This window comes from Equus quagga, chromosome 1, assembly GCF_021613505.1.
Source record: "Equus quagga isolate Etosha38 chromosome 1, UCLA_HA_Equagga_1.0, whole genome shotgun sequence".
In the NCBI taxonomy this organism is placed as follows: Eukaryota; Metazoa; Chordata; class Mammalia; order Perissodactyla; family Equidae; genus Equus; species Equus quagga.
In genome coordinates this window covers 15430266-15452547 of record NC_060267.1, presented here as the reverse complement: position 1 = coordinate 15452547, position 22282 = coordinate 15430266, and the positions used below count along the sequence as shown (strand labels likewise).

General features: G+C 48.1%; 2 protein-coding genes across 6 annotated transcripts; both read left to right on the top strand.

The window, feature by feature from the left end:
- Positions 1–1870: 1870 nt before the first annotated feature.
- AMHR2 (anti-Mullerian hormone receptor type 2) lies at positions 1871–7985 on the top strand. Its single transcript, XM_046646342.1, has 11 exons — positions 1871–1919; positions 2224–2406; positions 2670–2861; positions 3134–3211; positions 3397–3515; positions 3627–3857; positions 5452–5566; positions 5711–5883; positions 6087–6234; positions 6406–6542; positions 7428–7985. The coding sequence occupies exons 1-11, from the start codon at positions 1871–1873 to the stop codon at positions 7623–7625; spliced, it is 1623 nt and encodes a 540-aa protein (XP_046502298.1). The 3' UTR covers positions 7626–7985.
- A 10038-nt stretch (positions 7986–18023) lies between these two features.
- PRR13 (proline rich 13) lies at positions 18024–21508 on the top strand. Of its 5 annotated transcripts, none has more exons than XM_046647835.1 (4): positions 18024–18127; positions 18730–18768; positions 19145–19494; positions 20828–21508. In XM_046647835.1, exons 2-4 carry the CDS (start codon positions 18750–18752, stop codon positions 20867–20869), a joined length of 411 nt encoding a protein of 136 aa, XP_046503791.1. In that variant the 5' UTR covers positions 18024–18127; positions 18730–18749; the 3' UTR covers positions 20870–21508. The 5 variants fall into 5 exon arrangements, with proteins under 5 accessions (XP_046503791.1, XP_046503815.1, XP_046503822.1 ...); XM_046647859.1 differs by having other exon boundaries at positions 18070–18127; positions 18702–18768; XM_046647866.1 differs by having other exon boundaries at positions 18079–18119.
- Positions 21509–22282: the final 774 nt, after the last annotated feature.

Below are 22282 nucleotides of genomic sequence, written 5' to 3'. Positions count from 1 at the left end.
TCACCAGGGGCACAGAAGGCCAGGAAAACAGGAAACTGGTCCCCTCTGACTAATTCTCATGGGAGCCACCTGCTCACAGGTGTGGAAATGATTACCTATTACTGTAGTTTCTCTCTCTGGGGAACAGTCTGGTAGAGTTGGCCTCCTGTCTCTCTATAGCCGCTCAAGTTATAGACCTGTCCTTCCATCTCCGTGCTGACATTGCCTTTACACACCCTGTGCCCTCCCTTCACATTTTGCAGTCCCTGCAGCTTGATAGATAATAGGGGGTGTACTAGGATATTAGTTGTTGGCGGAAGGCCCTCTCTACCCCCTCACTGCGCCCTGACTTTCTCCTATGTCTACTGACCTCTGGTGGTGATAGTTTGAACTGTACCTTTCCTTTCTAGTTAGTGGCCTGCTGGCAAGTAATGGTGCATATTTTCTCAATAATCCAAATTCAAATATTCAAATACTGTATTAAATGGAAATTGTTTTTAAAAGATTTTATTTTTTTCCTTTTTCTCCCCAAAGCCCCCCGGTACATAGTTGTATATTCTTTGTTGTGGGTCCTTCTAGTTGTGGCATGTGGGACGCTGCCTCAGCGTGGTGTGATGAGCAGTGCCATGTCCACGCCCAGGATTCGAACCAACGAAACACTGGGCCGCCTGCAGCGGAGCGGGCCAACTTAACCACTCGGCCACGGGGCCAGCCCCTAAATGGAAATATTTTTATTGCCAAATTTTGTATTTGTTTTCAGGCATCATGACATAATGCAAAGAACAAGGCCTGGGCTTTAGCGTCAGACGTACCTAGTTCAATCCTAGCTCTGCTGTTTCCCAGCAGAGTGACCTTGGCCAGGTTACCTAAGCTCAGCTTGCTTACCTATAAAGTGAAGATAATAATAAATATCTCGAAGGGAGAATTAGGTGAGATGATTGTACAATGCATAACCCTGGATGTGCTCTAGCACGGAGGTGCTCAATAAAACTTTGTTACCTTCTCAATAATGGTGATTTGTTCAGTGTCTGAGTCAATGTAATTTTTAAAATTTTGGTAACATAAGATTTACCATTATACCCATTTTCAATGTGATTTTTTTTTAAGATTTTATTTTTTTCCTTTTTCTCCCCAAAGTCCCCCGGTGTATAGTTGCATAATTTTTTTAGTTGTGGGTCCTTCTAGTTGTGGCATGTGGGACACCACCTCAGTGTGACCTGATGAGCAGAGCCATGTCCACACCCAGGATCTGAATCGGTGAAACCCTGGGCCATCGAAGCAGAGTGAACAAACTTAACCACTAGGCCACGGGGCCGGCCCCAGTGTGACTTTTTTTTGTACTGTGAGAAATTTTATGTAACTGTTTTCTGATTCTTGAGTTCGAAAAATGAGGTCTGAGTATGGGCTGTGAAGCCTCTCTCTGCCCAGGGAGCTGCATATCTAAACCCTGAAAATACGAGATCTTGGACACAGCTGAATGGCTCTGAGCACTTGACTTCACTGGGGTTTCCAGCCTGGGAAGGGCTGACAGGATCCAGCACTTTTCTCCAGGGTCAGCAAAGGGCAGAGGTTTGAAGTTAGGCATCACTGGGTTCTCAGCTGGGCGTCCAAGGCCCCCTCCTCCCACTTTGCAGAGAAAAGAGGAGGTGGCTGAAGAGAGAAGGATATGAGATTGGTTCTTTGCTCCTCCCTCTCTCTCCCTGCTTTTCCCCACACCCATCCTCTCCCCCACAGCGGCCGTCTCCCCCACAGAGACTGGGAAGACAGAGGGGGGCGGAGTTGGGGACTGAGGGATCAGAAGCCCCACAGTGCCCCATATCTGAAGGAAGCTCTGGCCAGGGGCAGCTGTGCTGGCTCATGCTTCCCTCCTGCTGCTACCTCCTTCAGCATGATGCTGGGGACTCTGGGGCTTTGGGCACTGCTTCCTACAGCTGTGCAAGGTAAGTGTCTACAGGGAGGGGAAGGGTCTTTCCATCCACCTATTGAGGGAAAGGGGCATTTGAAGCAGCAGCCACCCCCCTGGAAGAGTGGTAAGTGGGGTGGGTGAGTAAGGACGAAGGGTAGAGCCATGTGTCCCCATGGTGGAGGTCAGGTTCCAGGCCTCTGCTGACCCTGTTTCCTCCTGTGGCTTTACCATGCTGGCCCTTGGATACGAAACATGTTTTGTCTCTCCTTTTGGCTGCTGTTTTTCCCTTGCATTCACTCCCATCTTGAACCCTCCCCTCTCCTCATCCTGGGCTGCAGCACCCCCAAGCACACGGACCTGTGTGTTCTTTGAGGCCCCCGGCGTGCGGGGAAGCACAAAGACACTGGGGAAGCTGCTAGATGCAGGACCAGGGCCCCCCAGGGTTATCCGCTGCCTCTACAGCCGCTGCTGCTTTGGGATCTGGAACCTGACCCAAGACCGGGCACAGGTGGAGATGCAAGGTGAATGGCAAAGTATATAGCAGGTGATAGCTAGGGTGGGAGACAGGTAGATCCTGGGTTGGGGGTGGCAGCTGAGGGAAAGGAGGAGAAATGGAATGTATGGAGGAAAAGAAAAGCCCATATGAGATGGAAGGGATGGATGTCTCTGATAGAGGAAGGATTTATCATCTCTGTTCCCAGACCCCATTATGCACCCTCTCTCTCTTTCTTTCTCCCTTTTTCCCCTTCTCTTCTCTTCTCTTCTCCGAATCCCACCCCATCAGGATGCCGAGACAGTGATGAGCCAGGCTGTGAGTCCCCCGATTGTGACCCAAGCCCCCGAGCCCACCCCAGCCCCAGCTCCACTCTCTTCACCTGCTCCTGTGGCACTGACTTCTGCAATGCCAATTATAGCCATCTGCCTCCTCCAGGGAGCCCTGGCACTCTTGGCTCCCAGGGTCTCCAGGCTGTCGCAGGTAGCCACCCGGGGTGCTGAAGCTGGGTGGGGGCTGGGGCCCAGGTTAGGATGAGAAGTAGAACCAGGGCCAGTTCTCACCCTACCTCCCCACCACCAAGCTTCCCTCCTCCTGGCCTTGAGAAGTTGGTTGCCCTGGTGACTGGGAGATAAGGGGGCTTGTGACCAGAGTGGGGGTGGGTCTAGAAGCAAGTCCTCCAAGGAGGGAGAGAGGAGCAGAGATTGGATTTGGGGCAGAGCTCATCCAGCCTGCATTCTTGCCTTAACGTCCAGGTGAGTCCATCTGGATGGTGCTGGTGCTGCTGGGGCTGTTCCTCCTTCTGCTGCTGCTGCTGGGCAGCATCATCTTGGGTATTAATCTGCCCCATCCCTCCCTTGTAACCCCAAGAAACTGCCCCAAAGCTCTGACCCCCTCCAGGCTCCCCTGACCCCATGGTTCTGAGATCTCTACAGCCTGACCCCCATTAACTCCCGCAAAGCTCCCTTCCCAGTCTCCATGCCTGTGCACCCTGAGCCTAGGCTTTTCTCTGCCCTAGTCCTGCTACAGCGAAAGGCCTCCAGAGTGCGAGGTGGGCCAGAGCCAGAGCCAGAGCCAGACTCAGGCAGAGACTGGAGTACAGAGCTGCCCGAGCTGCCCGAGCTGTGCTTCTCCCAGGTGCCTGGGGAGGGAGGGAAGGGTCCCTGAGGCACTCCCAGAGGGTGTGTGGGGAGGAAGCCTGGCCCTCGTACCAGCTAAGGCCTGCACCCAGCGCCATGTCCCCATCAGGTCATCCGGGAAGGAGGTCACGCGGTGGTATGGGCTGGGCAGCTGCAAGGAGAGCTGGTAGCCATCAAGGCCTTCCCCCTGAGGGCTGTGGCCCAGTTCCAAGCTGAGAGAGCATTGTACGAGCTGCCAGGCCTACAGCACGACCACATTGTCCGCTTTATCACTGCCAGCAGGGGGGGCCCTGGCCCCCCGTCCTGTGGGCCCCTGCTGGTACTGGAACTGCACCCCAAGGTGAGGGCCAAAGAATGTCTACATGTGTGTTTGCCTGCGTGTGTATGTGGATGGGGCTGGACGGCAGCTGGGCCCTGCCCACACTTACTCTTCTGCTTTAGATTTCCTCTTCTCTAAAACATTAAACACGACTTTTCTTGTTTTTTCTTTTTTATTACACAAGCAATACTTGCTAAAATTTTTAACTCATAATATATAGATAAGGAAAGGGAGAAATCAAAACAATTCATATTTCCAGCCTTAAAGAAAGCCCTTGTTAAAGAAATACCTCCAGGCCTAGCCCTCCAAACTCATTCATATATTCACTCAACAAATATTTATGAACTGTCTGTCAGGCACTGTGCTGAGTGCTAGGAAAAACACACCTAGTCCCTGACTTACAGATTTTATTGGGTAGTGGAGGAGACGGAAATGGATCAGGTAAACAGAAAAATAAGTGTCATCTGTCAAGCGTGTTAGGTGCTGAAAGAAAGGCCATGGTAGTGTAAGAGAGGAACGAGGAGCCAGGACTTGAGGGCAGGACTGTGAGCAGTAGAGTGAAGAGGAAGAGGTAGGCAGGGGCCGGGACACACCCCGTCTTGTGGGCCTACTAAGGACTCCGCACCCCACCAGCACCTGCAGCTCCTCCTCCTCTGAAATATTTTTTTTTTTTTAAAGATTTTATTTTTTTCCTTTTTCTCCCCAAAGCCCCCCAGTACACAGTTGTATATTCTTTGTTGTGGGTCCTTCTGGTTGTGGCATGTGGGACGCTGCCTCAGCGTGGTTTGATGAGCAGTGCCATATCCACGCCCAGGATTCGAACCAACGAAACACTGGGCCACCTGCAGCGGAGCAGGCCAACTTAACCACTCGGCCACGGGGCCAGCCCCTGAAATCTTGAATTCTGGAAAAGAATCCTCTTTGACCATGTGCCTCACTGCCCAGCTGAAAAATCACTGCTTTTCTGGTTTTGTTTGTTTAACTTTCCTGGCGCACTGAACGTGCTCAGCGTCTGTCGAATGAGGAACTCTATTGTTCCCTTTCCTCCAACTCTCACTTGCTCCCCACCTGCTGCTCTCCTACCCGATGGCCCTCCCTGTCTGGCCGCTCTGCCATGCAGACCTGACACCTCAGGCCAGGTGGTTCACGAGCGGTGCCCCTGCTTAGCTCGCCTTCCCTTTTTTGGTTCTGTCTTTGTCCTGAGTTGTCTGAGACAGTGTGATATGGTTAATAGTGAGTGACGCTGGAGTCAGACTGCTTTGGTTCATGCTCTACTTCCCTCTGGCCAAGTGACTTCCAGCCAGTTTACTTAGCTCTCTCGCAAGCTCCTCTGTGAAATGGGAGTGACAGGAGTACCTGCCTCCTAGGGTTGTGAGGATTACAGGAGGCCTGGCTCATAGTTAGTGCTCAGGACCCTTAACCTAGAGTTACTATTTCTCCTGTCCATCTGTCTGATGCATGTTCTCACTCCTCCTCTGCCTGTCTTGGCCTGGCTGTGTCAGTGTGTCAGTCTGCTCGGATATGCAGGGTGTGTCTGTCAACTATCTCTGTTCCCTGAAGTAGATCAGTCACCTCCAGCTTTATGTGTCCCCCTCTTCTCTCTGCTTTTCCCCAGGGATCCCTGTGCCACTACTTGACCCAGCACACCAGTGACTGGGGAAGTTCCCTGCGGATGGCACTGTCCCTGGCGCAGGGCCTGGCGTTTCTCCATGAGGAGCGCTGGCAGGATGGTGGGTGAGCTGGGAGCAGGGAGCCATGGGAGTCAGGAGCCACACTGCTATGTTTCTGATTCTCCCTGAGCTTGAAGGGGAAGGATTGGGTCAAAAAAGAGAGCAAGAGGATCCATGTCCTTTCAACCTTGGCTTCTCCCACAGGCCAATATAAACCAGGTATTGCCCACCGAGATCTGAGCAGCCAGAACGTGCTCATTCGGGAGGATGGGTCGTGTGCCATTGGAGACCTGGGCCTCGCCTTGGTGCTCCCTGGCCTCACTCAGCCCCCTGCCTGGGCCCCTACTCAACCCCAAGGCCCAGCTGCCATCATGGAGGTGAGTACTCTGGATCAAGGTGAGGCCCAGGATGAGGCGGTGCTGATGAAGATGTGCCCGTTGCTGTGGCAACAGTGCAGCAGTACTGATAGTGTTTGCGGAGGACATTGCTGAGTCTGTAGTTGGGGAAATGTTCACGGATCAGTGTTGTGGTAAGGGTTGCCAGGGAGATGATCCTTGGCCCTTCACACCTTGCTCTCCAGGCTGGCACCCAGAGGTACATGGCGCCGGAGCTCTTGGACAAAACTCTTGATCTACAGGACTGGGGCATGGCCCTCCGGCGAGCCGATGTCTATTCTCTGGCTCTGCTCCTGTGGGAGATCCTGAGCCGCTGCCTAGACTTGCAGCCTGGTAAGGATGGGTGCTACAGTCCCCGCTCTGGCCCCCCAGGGTGTCTCACCCACCCATTACAGATACCTCTACCTCCTGACCCAGGAAACCCTGCCCTTCTCCCCCATGGCCTTCCTATAAGGGAGGCACCCTAGGGGTAACTGACACTTAGCCCCATGTGCCTTTCTGCAGACAGTAGACCACCACCCTTCCAACTGGCTTATGAGGCAGAGCTGGGCAGCACCCCCACCACCTGTGAGCTGTGGACCTTGGCAGTGGAGGAGAGAAGGCGCCCCTACATCCCATCCACCTGGCACTGCTTCGCCACAGTAAGAGGCCACAGGCTGGTGGGCTGGGGATCTGTAGAGTCTGGGCATGGTCTTCAAGGACTTGTCTGCCAGGACCAGCCCATCTAGTCCTAGCTCCTCTCATCTCTCACCACTCCTAGCTCGTGTTCAGCTGGAGCTGGGCAAATTTGCTCTGTACCTCAGTTCATCTTCTTCCACCATAAGTCTCACACAGCCCATCCCTGAGACACAGCCTTCCTCCTGCTCAGTCTTGCCTAGTCTGTCTCTCTTCTCTCCACCATCGGTTAGCCCTGTTCCTCAGTCCCCTGCTCCAGGAAGCCCTCCTTGGCTTTGCTTCTGCCCTGAGATCTGCCACCAAGATGGCTTCTCTTCTGGTATACTGGAGCCCAACTTTCAATCCAAGAAGTCCTCATTCTGTCCTACATGTCTGTGTTTCTGCTATGACCCAATAAAGCCAAGTCTAGGTATAAAGGGTGAAAGCAGTGGCCTAACGTTGAAATTTCAGGGGTCTGCACAAACAGCTTCTTAACACGAAGCCCCTTCCTCTGCTATGGTCTGAAATTTCCACTGCACATGTATCTGTTGGGTTAGATAACTGATGCCCAGGCATTGTTTGCAGAAGAGCCTGGTTGCCTGAGAGGAAGGAGAGTAATTTCCCTTTAGCACGTTAAGCCATCAAGCTGAATTAGCTCCTCAGAGGAAAAGGTGGGCCCTTTGGAAGGTACCTAGAGAACCTGTCTCATCCGGAACAAGATACAGAGGGCTGGATTTCAGTGAGGGGGAGGGCAGGGAGGCTCCAGACAGGATCAGAAGAGGGGTGTTGAAAATGGGAGTGGTGGACACCTTTTAATCCTGGGGGCCACTCAGGATCCTAGGGTCAAGCCTGCCTGCTGGTCATCTTCCTAGGACCCTGGTGGCCTGAGAGAGCTCCTAGAGGACTGTTGGGATGCAGACCCGGAAGCCCGGCTGACAGCTGAGTGTGTGCAGCAGCGCCTGGCTGCCCTGGCCCAGCCTCAGGAGGCCCACTCCTTCCCAGAGGGCTGTCCACCTCCCTGCCCAGAGGACTGCCTCTCAACTCCTCCCCATTGCCATTCTCCCTTGTAGGCCTCAGCTGAGTGTCTGCCATGTCCGTGTTCAGCAAGGCCCTTGTTCCAGGAATCCTCAACCTGCCTGTACCATTTCTCGTGTGTAAATATGCAGTTTATGTGGCATCTATGTATGTGCAAACGTGAATATGGTGATCATATGCCCGTCGGCTCTGCCTCCCCACTCCCCTTCCTACTTGCCAAATGCTTGGATTCTTCTGTGGACATCCAGTCCACTGCAGTTCTGACCAGTAGCTGGGGATAGCCATGCCCAGGAGAGCGACAAAGTCAGCTTTCCTGACTCCACGTTCTTGGACCTTCCTCCCTTCCTGTGATCCTGGGCTCCTCCTGTCTCTCTTCTCTTCCTTCTCCTCCACAAGCCTTTATTTGTTGGGATCTCATGCTGGGCACTGGGGAAAGAAGGATGAATACAATGAAATCGCTGCTCTAAGAGTACTCAGAGAACTACAGCTCACTTTGTTGGGGTCCCAGGGGAGTGTCCTCTCCTGAGGCTTGAGCAGGAAGGCCTCGCAGGGCACAGGATGCTTGAACTGGATCTTGAAGGAGAAAGAATTTTCCACGAGTGTTGGGGGCAGTAGGGCATTCCTGACCCAGGGAGGTATAGCATCACGTGGTGTGGTAAGAAACTGTAAGTAACCTGGTAGCAAAGTGTAGGGCGTGTGGTGGGAGCGAGGTGGGGTGCTGTGGAGAACTGTAGATAAGGCCAGGTGTGTGAGCCTGCTGCAAAGGTCTTCCTTCATTTCTTTTGTTGTGTTTTCTCTACTGGCTTTTCTTTACCACCCCAGGCCCCTTGAACACCGGGCGCCCCTCAGGGTCAGCCCAGTTGCAGGTGTCTGGTTTATAGTCCTAGCTCAGCCTCTAGCTACCTGAGTCCCCTTGGGCATGTTACTTCCTCCTTCTAGGGCTTAGGTTTCTCATTTGCCAAATAGGGTGTTGGAGGCCTCTGGTCTAACCAAAGAGTGATAGGAGGGCTTTGACTTCGCTACAACAGGATTGCTTCCTGCCCAGGGACCCACTAGCTCTACATCCTTCAGCAAGTTACTGAACCCCCAGAATCGCAGTTTTACCATGTGTAAAGTACAGATAAAAACACCTCCCCTGCTTGCAGGGTCAACTCAGGTTGAAAAAGAAGAGGTGACAGGTCTCACGAAGCACCTGGCCTCAGTGACACTCTGTAATGGTGGCAGTTGTGACTGACGCCTGTCTAGCTTGGTTGTTCTAGAGTTCCAGGATTAGCCTCTGGAAAGCCCATGTGCTCTCAAGCCCTGAGACTTCCTGCACACCCAGAGCTCTAGTTCTCTACGATACTTCATCACTTGGATACGCCGCCACTGCCTGGAACTACACCCACCAAAATCCAAGCTCCTGCCCTCCCCTCACCACCAGGTCTGCCTTCCCCCCTCCCCTGACTCTCAAAGTTACCCAGTTTCTCTTGGTCCTAGAGGATCCCAACAAGGAAGGTGTTCTTGCTCCTTCCTGTGGCCCCAGCTCACTGTACCCGTATCTCGTCAGTTTTTGAGTCCCACTGAGGTGGCATGGGCAGGGCCTGCTTCTGGGCACCATCCCCCTTTCCTTCTTCCTAAGCCTGGCAGGCCCCAACTACAGCAGTTGCTTCTTGGCTGCCTATTTTCCCCCGAGTCTAGGTTAAACACTGCTCTCTGAATAATCTTTTTTTTTTTTTTTTTTTTTTTTGAGGAAGACTAGCCCTGAGCTAACATCCATGCCCATCTTCCTCTACTTATATGTGGGACGTGTACCACAGCATGGCTTTTGCCAAGCAGTGCCATGTCCGCACCCGGGATCCAAACCGGCGAACCCTGGGCGACCGAGAATCAAAATGTGCGAACTTAACTGCTGTGCCACCGGGCTGGCCCCTGAATAATCTTTAAACATGACTTTCATTATCTTTTGCCTCTGCTCAACAGCCTACTTGCCTTTTTCATGACAATCCAATGAACACCATTTATAGAGGAGGAAACCAAAGGCTCAGAGATGTTTAGAAATGTGTCCAAGGTCACACAGGATTTAAATAACAGAGCAAGAATCTTCAGCCATTAAAAACTCTTCACAAAAAACACCATAAATTATTAGAAATGGATAATGTCCATGTAAAAAGAACATACAAACATATGCTGACAAGCATAAGGTTATGTTAAATAAAAAATAAACCTATGATCACAAGAAAATAAACAAATCCCAATAGAGGGACATTTTACAAAATACCCAACCAGTACTCCTCAAAACTGTCCAGATCATCAAAAACAGAAAGTCTGAGAAACTATGACAACCAGTAGGAGCCTAGGGAGACACAATGACTAAATATAATGTGATATCCTGGACAAGATCCTGGAATAGAAAAAGGACATTGGGTAAAAACTAAAGAAATCTGAATAAAGTCATGGAGTTTAGTTAATAATTGTGAATCAATATTGGCTCATTAAGGTAACAAACACACTATACTGGGCTGGCCTGATGGCACAGCAGTTAAGTGCCACGTTCCGCTTTGCTGGCCCAGGGTTCGCAGGCTGGGATCCCGGGTGTGGACATGGCACGGCTTGGCAAGCCATGCTGTGGCAGGAGTCCCGCATATAAAGCAGAGGAAGATGGGCATGGATGTTAGCTCAGGGCCGGTCTTCCTCAGCAAAAAAGAGGTAGATTGGCAGCAGTTAGCTCAGGGCTAATCTTCCTAAAAAAAAACAAAACAAAAACAAACACGCTATACTAATGTAAGATGTTAGTAAAAGGGGGAAGTGGGCATGAGGAATGTGAAAACTTTGTATTACCTTCTCAACTTTTTCTGTAAATCTAAAACTGTTCTAAAAAAATAAAGCTTATTGAAAAAAAAAAAGACTATGACCATCTCCATCGCATCAGAAAGGCCATAAATACAAAGAACAAGGGGAGGGTTGTGGTAAGTATTACAATGCCCACTTGCAGTGTTTTTGAGTGGGTGTGTTGTAATAAGTTGTACTGAAAGGATCACTAATATAAAAGTCAGAAAACCTAGATTATAGTCTTGGCTCTCCTAACTGTGAACTCCTGGAAAAGTTTGTTTATTTAATTTCCACAGGAAGTTGAATGAATGATTCCCTAAGTCGTTTCCAACCCCATAATTCCATGACTCTATGATTAAGTATTAAAGTCCCAGTTGCGAAGATTACTTCCCCAAATCCAGTGTTTGCCTGGTGTGATTTTGCCACAATTAGTGATTCCGTGCTCATGTGGATGCAATGTGCTTGTAAATAAACTTTCTAGAAACTTGAAAACATGAATCTGTGAATAGAGGTGGACTCATGGGATGGAAAATGTGTGGCTGAAGACTGGGGTGGTAGACAGTAGGAAGAAGACTGATTTTTTACTATCTACTTTTTTTCACCTCTTGAATTTTGAACTATATGCATTATTTGTGTATTAAAATTAAACATTTGCTTATTAATTTAAAAAGTCTATGCCTAGAAAAAAAGACTAGATGGTAATAAACCAAAATATTAACAATGGTGATTTTGTTTAGGTGATGGGACATCAAAAGCAGTTTGCTTTTTCTTTCTACTTTTCTGTGTTTTCAAACTTTTCTTTAATTCTCGTGAATTCTTATAGAATTTAGAGAAAGCATGTAAACAAACTTACTATCCCCAGGAAATATTCCTTAAAAAGCCACATATGACTTCACATTGCCCCCCTTTGGCACTTGTGAACACAACTTGTAGCATATTTTGTGCTTATTGACATGTTGTTTGCTGGTTATTTCATTAATGAGCAGTATATTCTCACTAGACTATAACTGAAAGTGTGAAGGATGTGGAGAAACATCGTTTATTTTCCTTGTAGTTCCTTTATAGCACCCAGTTCAGGCCTCTGCGTACAGCCTGGTGGACTGGATAGAGTCCTGGGTGCCTGACCCGGACCTGTCATTAACTAGGGTGGAACCTGCAAAAAGCCGCTTCTCCTTTCTGAACCTGGGTTTTGTCATCTGTTCAAGGAGAGTGCCATTCACTTTTGACGTGCTAAGGTATTTTCAATAAACGCTTCTTGACCAACAGACCTGCTAGGAAAAGGATGAAGAGCTCGTACAGTGACACACATTTGGTCCTGTGCCATAGTTTTATGTCTTCACCTACCTAAAGTCCTTAGAGAGCAAGGGACAGGTGTCTCATGCTGCTTTGCATTTCTATAGTGCCTGCTTCAGTTCTAGGGAAATATCTACAAAATCTTCTGTATCTTCAGCCTCTTCTCTGAATGTCTGCTTCACCTTCGCCCACCCATTAAAACGAACCTTGCTTTTCCTGAAGTGGTAGCTGTTTTTTCTTTCACACACCCTGGAGAAGAGGTAGATATTTTCCTTTCTGTCTGTTACTACTTCCAGACCATTTCTCCATCTCCGTCCTTCCAAAACCCAAGCTTCTCTAAAATACATGCCATCAGACCATGGCACTTGCTATCTCGCCTCATTGTGATCACTTACAGACCTCCTGGTCACTCCTCTGTATTTGTTAAAGACTAGCATCTGGCTCAAAGTCTTTTTCTTTCTTTCACTCCTTTTGTCATCATTCTTGGTGTCTTCAGTCACTAGGTAGATAATCTAATCCTTTGATGACCTTTTTACTTTCAACAGGATTTTCCTCCACTACCTAAGTCACCAAGATCTGTTTCAAGTATTCCACTTTCTGGATACCAACTCTTACCTTTTCAGCTCACTTACTCCAGGGAGCCTCCACTGAGACATCTAATCCATTGACCCCGCCATTTTTTCACTCTCCATCACGCCCCTATGTCTTTCTCTCCTTGCTCAGTTTATTTTCCATGGTCTATCACCACAGTCACTACCGTGCATACACTCTCAACAGTCTTGCCCCTCTTTACCTTTCTCTTATACTTTCCAGGCAAATCCTAGCCCAAGTTAAATCCAGTTCTTCTATTCCACAGTTGTCCCATGTGTTGGAATTTAACTAGAGGAAACCGCCACCTGTGCTGACTGGTCTCCTTCTACATATATGGCCCACAAACTTCAAATGGGCCCTCTGTAATCCCACTGCAATGCACAGTAATCCTACTGCAGGGGCCAGCCTGGTGGCGCAGCAGTTAAGTGTGCACGTTCCACTTTGGTGGCCCGGGGTTCACCAGTTTGGATCCCGTGTGTGCACATGGCACTGCTTGACAAGCCATGCTGTGGTAGGTGTCCCACATATAAAGTAGAGGAAGATGGGCATGGATGTCAGCTGAGGGCCAGTCTTCCTCAGCAAAAAGAGGAGGATTGGCAGCAGATGTTAGCTCAGGGCTAATCCTCCTCCTCAAAGAAAAATCCTACTGCAGCTCCCTGGTCAGTTCACTTGCCCACTTTCTGACATGACTATTTCTAATCTTATTCCCCCACCTCACTCTCAGCTGATAGCTTTGCTTGTTATTTCTCCGAAGGGAAAAAAAAATGGGAACAATCAGCAAAGAATGGTCACATCTTCCCACCATTAAATCTACCAATGCTTTTGCATCTGGACCTGTAGACTCTGCTTTCTCTCCTATTACAATAACAATAATAACCCATATATAGGGCTCTCTATATGCCCAGCATTGTTCTGAGCCCTTCACGTGTTTAAGTCATTTAATCCTCACTATGAATTAGGTGTGATTATTATCCCTTCTTTTGCAGGTGGGGAAATGGAGGCACGGAAGTTTCTTTTTAACTACCTTGTCCAGGGTCACAAAGCAAGTAGTCTGGCTCCAGAGCTCATTTTCTCTAGCACTATACTGCTACTGTCCTAAGGTCAGTGCCTCCACCCACAGACTGGAACGCCTCTTCTTGGTCACTGAGGAACTTTGCTCCTTCATCTATCCCTTATTTCTCCAGCAACAGCAGTTTTTCTCTCTACTGGATTATTCTCATCAGTTCACAACAGGCTTTAAACTCTCCCATCTTACAAAGCCCTTCCTAGACTGTCTGGTCTCTTATGATTACTACTCCATTCTTTCGCTTCCTTATTTACCAAGACTCCTTGGAAGAATTGCTTTTATTTACTGTCTCCACTTTCTCACTTCTCATTCTCTCTTCTGTTTGTTTCAGGCAAAATTTTATCTTTACCATGTAATTGAGACTGCTCTGAAAAAGTTCACTATCTTTGCAAAATCCAATGGCCAACTCTCAGTCTGCATTCTGCATAATTTATCGGCAGCATTTGACACATTGGATAGCTTCCTCCTCAAATCCTTTCTTTGTACTCGCTTCTGATTTTCCCCCTACCTCACTGGCCACTCACTCTGTATTCTTTGCCAGCTCCTCTTCTCTTTCCAATTTGCCAATAAACCTTGGCAGGCCTGAGGCCAAGTGCTGGGCCCTCTTTTCTACTCTTGCCACACTTGCCCCCTAGCTGACCTCATCTATTTCCTTGGCTTTACATACCTTGATAACTCTCGATTTTTTTCTCTTTAGACCAGACCTCTCCCTGAGCTCCAGATTGCCAAATCCAACTGCCTTCTCCACATCTCCACTTGGATATCTGATAGGAATCCTTAACTTCACTGGTCCAAATGTGATCATTCCCCATCTTCTTTATTTCAGTAAATGGTACCGTTATTTCCCAGTTGCTCACTATCCTTGGGTTCACCCTTGATTTCTCTATTTCTTTCACACTCCACATCCGGCCCAAATCTGCTAAGTTCTACCTTAAAAAAATACCCAGGGGCCAGCCCAGTGGTCCAGTGGTTAAGGTCACATGTTCTGCTTTGGCAGCCCGGGGTTCACCGGTTCGGATCCCGGGTGTAGACACAGCACCACTTGGCAAGCCATGCTCTGGCAGGTGTCCCACATGTAAAGTGGAGGAAGATGGGCATGGATGTTGGCTCAGGGCCAGTCTTCCTCAGCAAAAAAGAGGAGGATTGGTAGCAGATGTTAGCTCAGGGCTATCTTCCTCAAAAGAAAAAAAAAATTAAGCTGGTCTAATAGTATAGTTCTTAATATTAATAAGAGCAATAATAGTAATACTATCATATAATAAGTGCTTATTATGTGGCAGATACATGATTATCTCATCACAACCACCCTATGAGGTAGGTACCAGCGCCACTGTTTTACGGATGAGGGAATTGATGGTCCAAGAGGTTAAATAACTATTCAAGGTCACACAATAAATGGCAAAGTCAGGATGTGAATCCAGGTCTGTCTGACCAACTCCAGAGCCACCATGCTCTATTCCTCTTTGTCTACTTGTTCATTCATTCATTCATTCACGTAATTACTCATTTAACAGTTTATTCACTGATACTCTCCTACATACATGGCACTGTGTGAAGCATTAAGTGTTGAGGAACACAGTCCCTGGTTTCAAGAAGCTTACAGCATAATGTAGGAAGCTGACGTCAATGAAGTAATCACCGATTCATGTATAATTACCAGACACTACAACAAAAGAACCTCGCCTTACTAGGGTGTCAAGTAGCCTTCCCTGAAGAGGTGATCCTATAGCTGAGAGCTGATAAATGAGCAGGAATTAATTAGGCGAAGTAGAGAGAGATGGGGAGAGCATTCTAGGCTGAAGGGGCAGTAAGTGCAAAGGCCCTCCTGCAGAAGTAACCAAGATCTGGAGGGATGAAAGAAGCCTTGGGGCTGGAGGGCAGAAAGCCAGGGGTGAGCACTGTGAGAAGAAACCAGAGAAGGAGCAGGGCCAGACTGCTGCAGACACTACAGTACATAATAAGATTTTGAGTATTTTTTTGTTGGATGAGTTGGGGGAAATAGACACATACATTGCTGGTGAGAATGTAAATAAATATAACCTCTATGGAGGGTAGTTCATCAATATCTATAAAAAGTAAAAATATGTAAAATGACATATATATAACGTTATTTATTGGAACACTGGTTTTTGTTTGTTTGTTGAGGAAGATTTTCCCTGAGCTAACATCTGTGCCAATCTTCCTCTATTTTGTATGTGGGTCGCTTCCACAGCATGGCTGATGAGTGGTGTAGGTCCATGCCCAGGATCCAAACTGAAGGGAGTGTGCCAAACCTAACCACTATGCCACAGGGCCAGCCCCTGTGACACTGTTTTTAATAGCAGAAGACTGAAAATAACACGCATATCTGTTAACTGGTTAAATTGATTCTGGGGCCCAGCCCTATGGCCAAGTGCTTGGAGTTCCTCGTGCTCTGCTTTGGTATTCTGGGTTCGTGGGTTTGGATCCTGGGCACAGACCTACTCCACTCATTGGCCATGCTGTTGAGGCATCCCACGTGCAGAGTAGAGGAAGATTGATGCAGATTTTAGCTCAGGCCTAATCTTCCTCAAGCAAAAAAAAGAGGAGGATTGGCAACAGACGTTAGCTCAGGGTGAATCTTCCTCACACACACACACACACACACACACACACACACGAAAAAACATTAAAAAAAGATACACTAAAAAACAAAATAGATGACATTAAAAAAATTGATTCTGGTATGTACATTATACAAAAGAATAAAATGCAATTGTGAAAAAGACTGAGGACACACTCTGTGTACTGATCTGGAAATAGCTCCAAGATATATTAAGTGGGGGAAAATGTTGCAAATTAAATTCTGCATCATTTGCTGTTTTTATATTTAAAAGATGGGGTATAAATTTATATCAGTATTTGCTTGATTGCAATGAAGAAACTGTGGCAGTATATATAAGAAATTAAATAAAGGGGTTATGTGGGTTGAGGAAGGCTGCATAGAAGAAGAACGAGAGTGTGAGGGAGGGGCCAGCCCAGTGCTGCAGCAGTCAAGCTCGCACATTCTACTTTGTTGGCCAGGGTTCGCTGGTTCGGATCCCGGGTGCTGATCTACACACTGCTTGTCAAGCCATGCTGTGGCAGCCATCCCATATATAAAGTAGAGGAAGATGGGCATGGATGTTAGCTCAGGGCCAGTCTTGCTCAGCAAAAACAGGAGGATTGGCAGCAGATGTTAGCTCAGGGCTAATCTTCCAAAAAAAAAAAAATTAATTAATTAATGGGGTTGGCCCCATGGCCGAGTGGTTGAGTTCGCATGCTCTGCTTCCACAGCCAGGGTGTCGTGGGTTTGGATCCTGGGCACAGGCGTGGCACCACTGGTCAGGCCATGTTGAGGTGCTGTCCCACATGCCACAACTAGAAGAACCCACAACTAAAAATATACAACTATATACCGGGGGGGGGGGGGGGGTTTGGGGAGAAAAAGGAAAAATAAAAAATCTTAAAAAAAATCAAAACACACTATGGTTATGTAAGATATTATCCTTGGAAGAAGCTAGGTAAAGGGTACATGGGAATTCTACCATTTTTGCAACTTCTTGTGAGTCTAAAATTATTTCAAAATAAAAAGTATTTAAAAAAATCTATCAAAGTCTTTAGTTCAAGATAACAAACAGTTTAAAATTTATCTTCATATTTACTGTATCCCGCAAATTTGGGATGTAGTTTTTTCATCTTAGCTTAGTTCAAAGTATTTAATTTCATCATGGTTTATTCTTTGACCTGTAGTTATTTGAAAGACTTTTTTTTTTCATTTCCAGATGTATGTTTGTATTTATAGTTTACATTGTGGTCAGAGAATATGAGCTGTATTATACAATTCTTTGAAATTTGAATTCTATTGGTTGAGACCAATTTTTATAAATATTCTAAGAAGAATGAATATTTTTTAAGTTTTGGGCGCATGATTCTACCTATATTCATTAAGTCAAGCTTGTTGTGTTGTTAAAAAAAAGAGGCCAGTGAAGCAACCTAGTCGAGAGATGATGGCGGGTTGGGAGCTGGGAAGATGGAGAGAAGTGGAGGGATTCCAGATTTATTTGGGGACAAAACAGGCACTTCGTAGCGTTGGAGGAAAAGGGGGAAAGGTGAAGGAGAGAGCCATGGAGGACGACCTCTTTGGTTTCTGGTTTATGCAATTCGACAGATGGCTGAGCTGTGCAATTAAGACAGAGAATCCTGGGGGAGATTGGGAAATCTCTGCAGAACTCGCCCTAAGAAAGTTTCTTTACTTCCTCCGGGGGCTAGGAGAGAGGCGGCAATATCAAGGCGTGGAGCTGAGTCTCAGCAGCTCCCCGCCCTTCCCTAAGCGCTCTGTATGTACCTGTGTTACAACAGTTATCACGGTGTATTACCATTCCAAAGTTCGCACGCAATGGACTAAGAGCTCCGAGTGCAGCGGATGGGTTTCTCGTCCGCAGCTCGGAGACTTTGCCCAGAAACTTTGCCCAGAAACTGGCTCCGCCCTCTCCCAGCCCACCTGTCCTAGCCCCGCCCCAGGGATTTCCGGCCCGCCTGCCCCTGCGCACCAGCCTCGCCCTAAAGAGCTCCGCTCCGCCCCTACTGCAACCCCTGCCTCCTAGCCGAGTGGGGGCTAGAGTGATTGACGAGTGTGTTCTCCAATCATAACGCCAAGTGACCACATGATTACCAACTAGGAGGTAGCAGAGGCGGGAGCCCAAGCCTTGGGGTAGGGGTGACCAGGAAGTGAGAGCGGAGACTGGGAAGGACGAGTCAAGCGCTGAAGGTGTAAAGGTGACGGGGGTTCTGGATTCCCCAATTTCGTCATTTCTGTGTCAGGGGTCCCTTCGCAGCTGGGAGCTATAGTCTCTATTTGCCCTTTTTACGGGGGAAGGGGGTGTGTCTACGTATGTAAGTGTCTGAGGGGATCTTTCCCGAGCTTCCTTCCCGGTTTCGCCTGGAGGTGGGTCCTTCTCTTAGCCTGGGGTTGGGGTCCTGCCCCTCGTCCTCCTCCCCGGGGGCGGTAAAGTTGTTTAAGATCCTCTTTAGCCCGTGGCTGGTTAAAGTCTTCCGGACTGAGTCACGGAAAGGGAGATGAGGGAGGGGGCCAGCGAGGTTCACGGACTCGGCCCCTCTCCGGAGGAGCTAGAGACCTCCAGCTGCGGCCAGAGGTAGTGGCAGGCGGCGGACCCCGGGGGCTGGATTCCTGTGGACAGGGAACTAGCAATAAAATAGGTATTGAGGGCGAGGGAGCGGGTGAAAAGAAAGGTTCCTCCTGTGGATGTCGTGGTAGTTCTCTGAGAGCGACGGTGGGGCGGAGGCCTTGGGGCGCGGTCTCTAAATCCCCTTCCCACCTCTGGGCTGTCAGCTTTTGGCCTTCATTTCTTTCTCCTCAGCCTAGAAGAAACACCTGAACATGTGGAATCCCAATGCTGGTAAGTGTTTGGGGTCTTTTCTCCCACCCCAACCCTTTTTCAGATGGGCTCCAGAACAGGAAGTTTGTGTCGGTTTTTCCTCGACTTCTCCAGCCTCACCCGCAAAAGCAAAGTCCTTTGACCATATCTGACCAGTGCTCCTGTCTTTCCTTAGAGCTCACGGTCTCCTTCCCTCACCATCCCTGCCAGAGACCTTACCTTTTCTCTCTCCTACGCAGGCTTGTCTTCCTTACCCTCCTTTCTCCTTCCTCACTGTTCCACTTCCCTTTAAGGACGCGTTGAGTGAGAAGCGGAACCCCCTTTTTTGTTATTGTTGTTTGTTGTCAGAGGCTCTGGGCAGTTCTAATCTTATTTTGTTCTTTGCTTCTTCCACCAGGGCATCCAGGGCCAAGTCCATATCCCCCTCACATCGGAGGTCCCAATCCTGGCCATCCACCCCCTATCAATCCTGCCTTTCCTCCAGGCCCCCCCCCCCCAGGACCTCTCCCCGGGAATCCAGCTTTCCCCCCATGTGGGCCTGCTCATCCTGTGCCACCGCCAGGGTATCCAGGATGCCCACCCTCAGGTCCCTACCCCCCGCCATGCCCACCGCCTGCCCCTGGCATGCCTCCTGTGAATCCCTTGGCTCCTGGCCTGGTAGGACCAGGAATGGTGATGGACAAGAAGATGCGGAAGAAAATGAAGAAAGCTCATAAAAAGGCGCACAAACACCACAAGCATGGCAAGGTCAGTGCCCTCTGGAACCCGGCTAGAAAGGAGTGCCCCCTCCAAAGGACTAGGCAGGCAGGGGGTGGGCAAGGGGGATTCGCAGTCTGAGGACAGGGGGAGGCGATTGTGTAGATGGTTCTTCCTCTTTGTAAAGATTCCCACTAGGAAGAATCTGATAATCTTGAAAAGAAATGTGAGGCTAATTGGGCCTTCCCTGCCCGAGGGGCTAGGCTGAGCCACAGAATGAATTTCAGAATCAAAAGCCCTTCTTGCTCGCCTGCCTTTCTCTCTCTCCCAGAACTTTTGCTCTGGCACCCCCAGATGCATGTTTAAGCAAGTTTGGACACTCCCACTCAGGTGGTCAAAATGTCAATTAATAGGGTCAGTCCATTGACAAACTGAAGGCTTGTATAATGCTTAACAGATAATAATCTGGCCCTAGTTCCTAGAGTTCCTTTCTCTCCTTCGTTGTTCTCAGGGTGTTGTTTTAATTACATGGGTCTTTTGTCCTACTACCCAGCAGGGAAACTGAGGACAGGAGTAGTCAGTGACTCTCAGCCTCAAACAAAACCTGAGTTTCATTCTCATCCCCAAGGCTAAGTATCTTCATTCTAGAGGAGTGTTAATTAGCAAGGGTGACATTAGCTCCCAGGACAACTCTGGAAGGATTGAACCAACCTGGATCTTGAGGCGGCCTTAATTTGTATTTTACTGCCTAGTATTTATTTGCCTTACAGCTTTGGGTGCTAGTTCCTGGTTCTGGATCTTTGGTAGAAGTCTGAGAAGGAAAGATTGAATGGGAGAGAAATTACCCTGGAGAGACTCAAAAATGTTTTTAATGACAGTTGTTGACGGCAGTGTGCATGTAAAGAACCTTGACTAGGATCCTCCCAGCCTTCTCTCCTACCTTCCTCATTTCTTCCAGTTGGGGCATAGAAAAAAGTAAGAGATAGACGCAGACACAGGTGCTGATTCTACTCACTTTTCTTAGATTCAGAGCCACTAGGAACTTTCCGTTCAGCTAATCAATAAACATTTATAAGGTAGCAGCAGCTTCCTAGCACTCTTCTATGCTTGTCCTGTAATTTATTCCTTGCCTAGACACTGGCTCAGGTAAAGAAAGTTGGAAACTTGCTCCAAATGCAGTATGTTAAATTCTGTGGGATGATTTAGGATGGTTTAATCCGTTCCTGTGTGCTCACTGCTGAAGGAAATCCTTGCTTTTGCTGATTAAAGGACAGTGTGGTTCAAGACTCTGTCCTTCTTAGGAAGCGAGCACTTGGGTGGAGGGGTGGAGTGGTCAAAGGTCATTTGGATCTGATGCTATCTCCTTTCCCCTTTCCCCTTGCAGCATTCCTCCTCCTCCTCCTCCTCCAGCAGTGACTCTGACTGAACACAGAGCCTGGACCCTTCCCTCAAGTCTCTCCAGTTCTGCTCTCCCATCAAGCTTCAGATGCCATCTTGTACTCGGGGAAATTAGCCCTCATGTACACCCCCCCCCCCCCCCCCCCCCCCCCCCCCCCGCCAATCTGAGCCTCAATCTGCTGTTAGTCCTAACTGGCTAGGGAAAATGGGCTAGCAAAGGCCATCTTCTCACTACTTGGATAGAACTTGAGCTATTGAAGCTTAAGCTTATTTTGATGAGTTTAGCAGAACTATTTTTTGAAGATGATGAGACCTTTGAACTAAAAGCTGAAGACAAGTCTAAGATCTGTAAAATGTGATTTTTTTCCCCTTTCTTTTGTAATACTTGTGGTTGGGGAGGTGTTGTGGAAATTTAATTACAGGGGGAAAAATAAAACTCCTGTACCTTGTTTGCAGTGGTGGCGCACATGGGTGATTTAGTGGCAAATACATTTCCCAGCAGGCCTTTATTGATTGTACTAACCTCAAAGCTGCTGGAAAGTGGGGTCCATGTGGTTGATGAGCTCTGCCATTTTGGAACCTAATCTCTACTCTTTAGCTCATATGCCATCTCAGGTCCTCCTCTCATTCTCCCACTCTCAGTCCAAATAAAGCTGTTTTGCCTCGTCTCTGTTCACTTGTGCCATTACCTTAGTTGAGCCCAGCACATTCTACTACTTCTGCTGCCCTTCCACAGGCCCTTTAAAGTATAGCAGTTTTGTAGTAAGGAACCAGAGCATCAGCGAGGAAGATACCATACTGTCCTTAGGTTTCTTAAGTGGGAGGAACCTTCAGAATTGGTTCAGGTTTAGTGGAATGAATCTTTACTCTCTTTCCTTCAATGAATGGACATAGGTCTTTAGCATAAGTTTTTGTATCTTCTGCAGAGGTTCTCAACCCTGGCTGCCCATCAGCTATCAGAGAGTCATTTAGGGCTTTGCCCCAAATCTTTTTGAATAAGACTCTTCAAGGATGGGGCCCTACAAATCAGTATTTTTAAGAACCTTTATGGGTACTTCTGATGCACAACTGGAACTGAGGGCCACTGGTTTACTATATGCCATGCATGGCACTACACATCAGGTTCTTAAAGATCTGTAGAGTAGAGGGAAAAGACATCTAAGAGAACTAATAAAGATAGATGCTATAAAATGCCAGAGGGATGTAAACCTAGAAATAACTGGGAAGGGAAGGAGCAAACATGACTTTATAGGAAAAGTGACATTTCAACTATTTCTTGGGACTTGAGTGTGAAAAGTACAAGTAGATAAAAAAATAAAAGACTGGATTTACCAAGGGGATGGCAGAGGGGAGCTGGGAAAGGCATGTGTTTGGGTACAGAGACATAAAGCTCCGTAGCATGTTTTGGAACCACAGGGATCCTAATGGGGCTAGATTGATT

Excerpts from the sequence above, each read along its gene's own strand:
- AMHR2 (XM_046646342.1), top strand. The coding sequence starts at position 1,871 with ATGCTGGGGACTCTGGGGCTTTGGGCACTGCTTCCTACAGCTGTGCAA. Across the intron at positions 1,920-2,223 it reads GCTTCCTACAGCTGTGCAAG|CACCCCCAAGCACACGGACC; the intron begins GTAAGTGTCTAC and ends CCTGGGCTGCAG. Across the intron at positions 3,516-3,626 it reads CCGAGCTGTGCTTCTCCCAG|GTCATCCGGGAAGGAGGTCA; the intron begins GTGCCTGGGGAG and ends TGTCCCCATCAG.
- PRR13 (XM_046647835.1), top strand. Across the intron at positions 19,495-20,827 it reads AACACCACAAGCATGGCAAG|CATTCCTCCTCCTCCTCCTC; the intron begins GTCAGTGCCCTC and ends TTCCCCTTGCAG.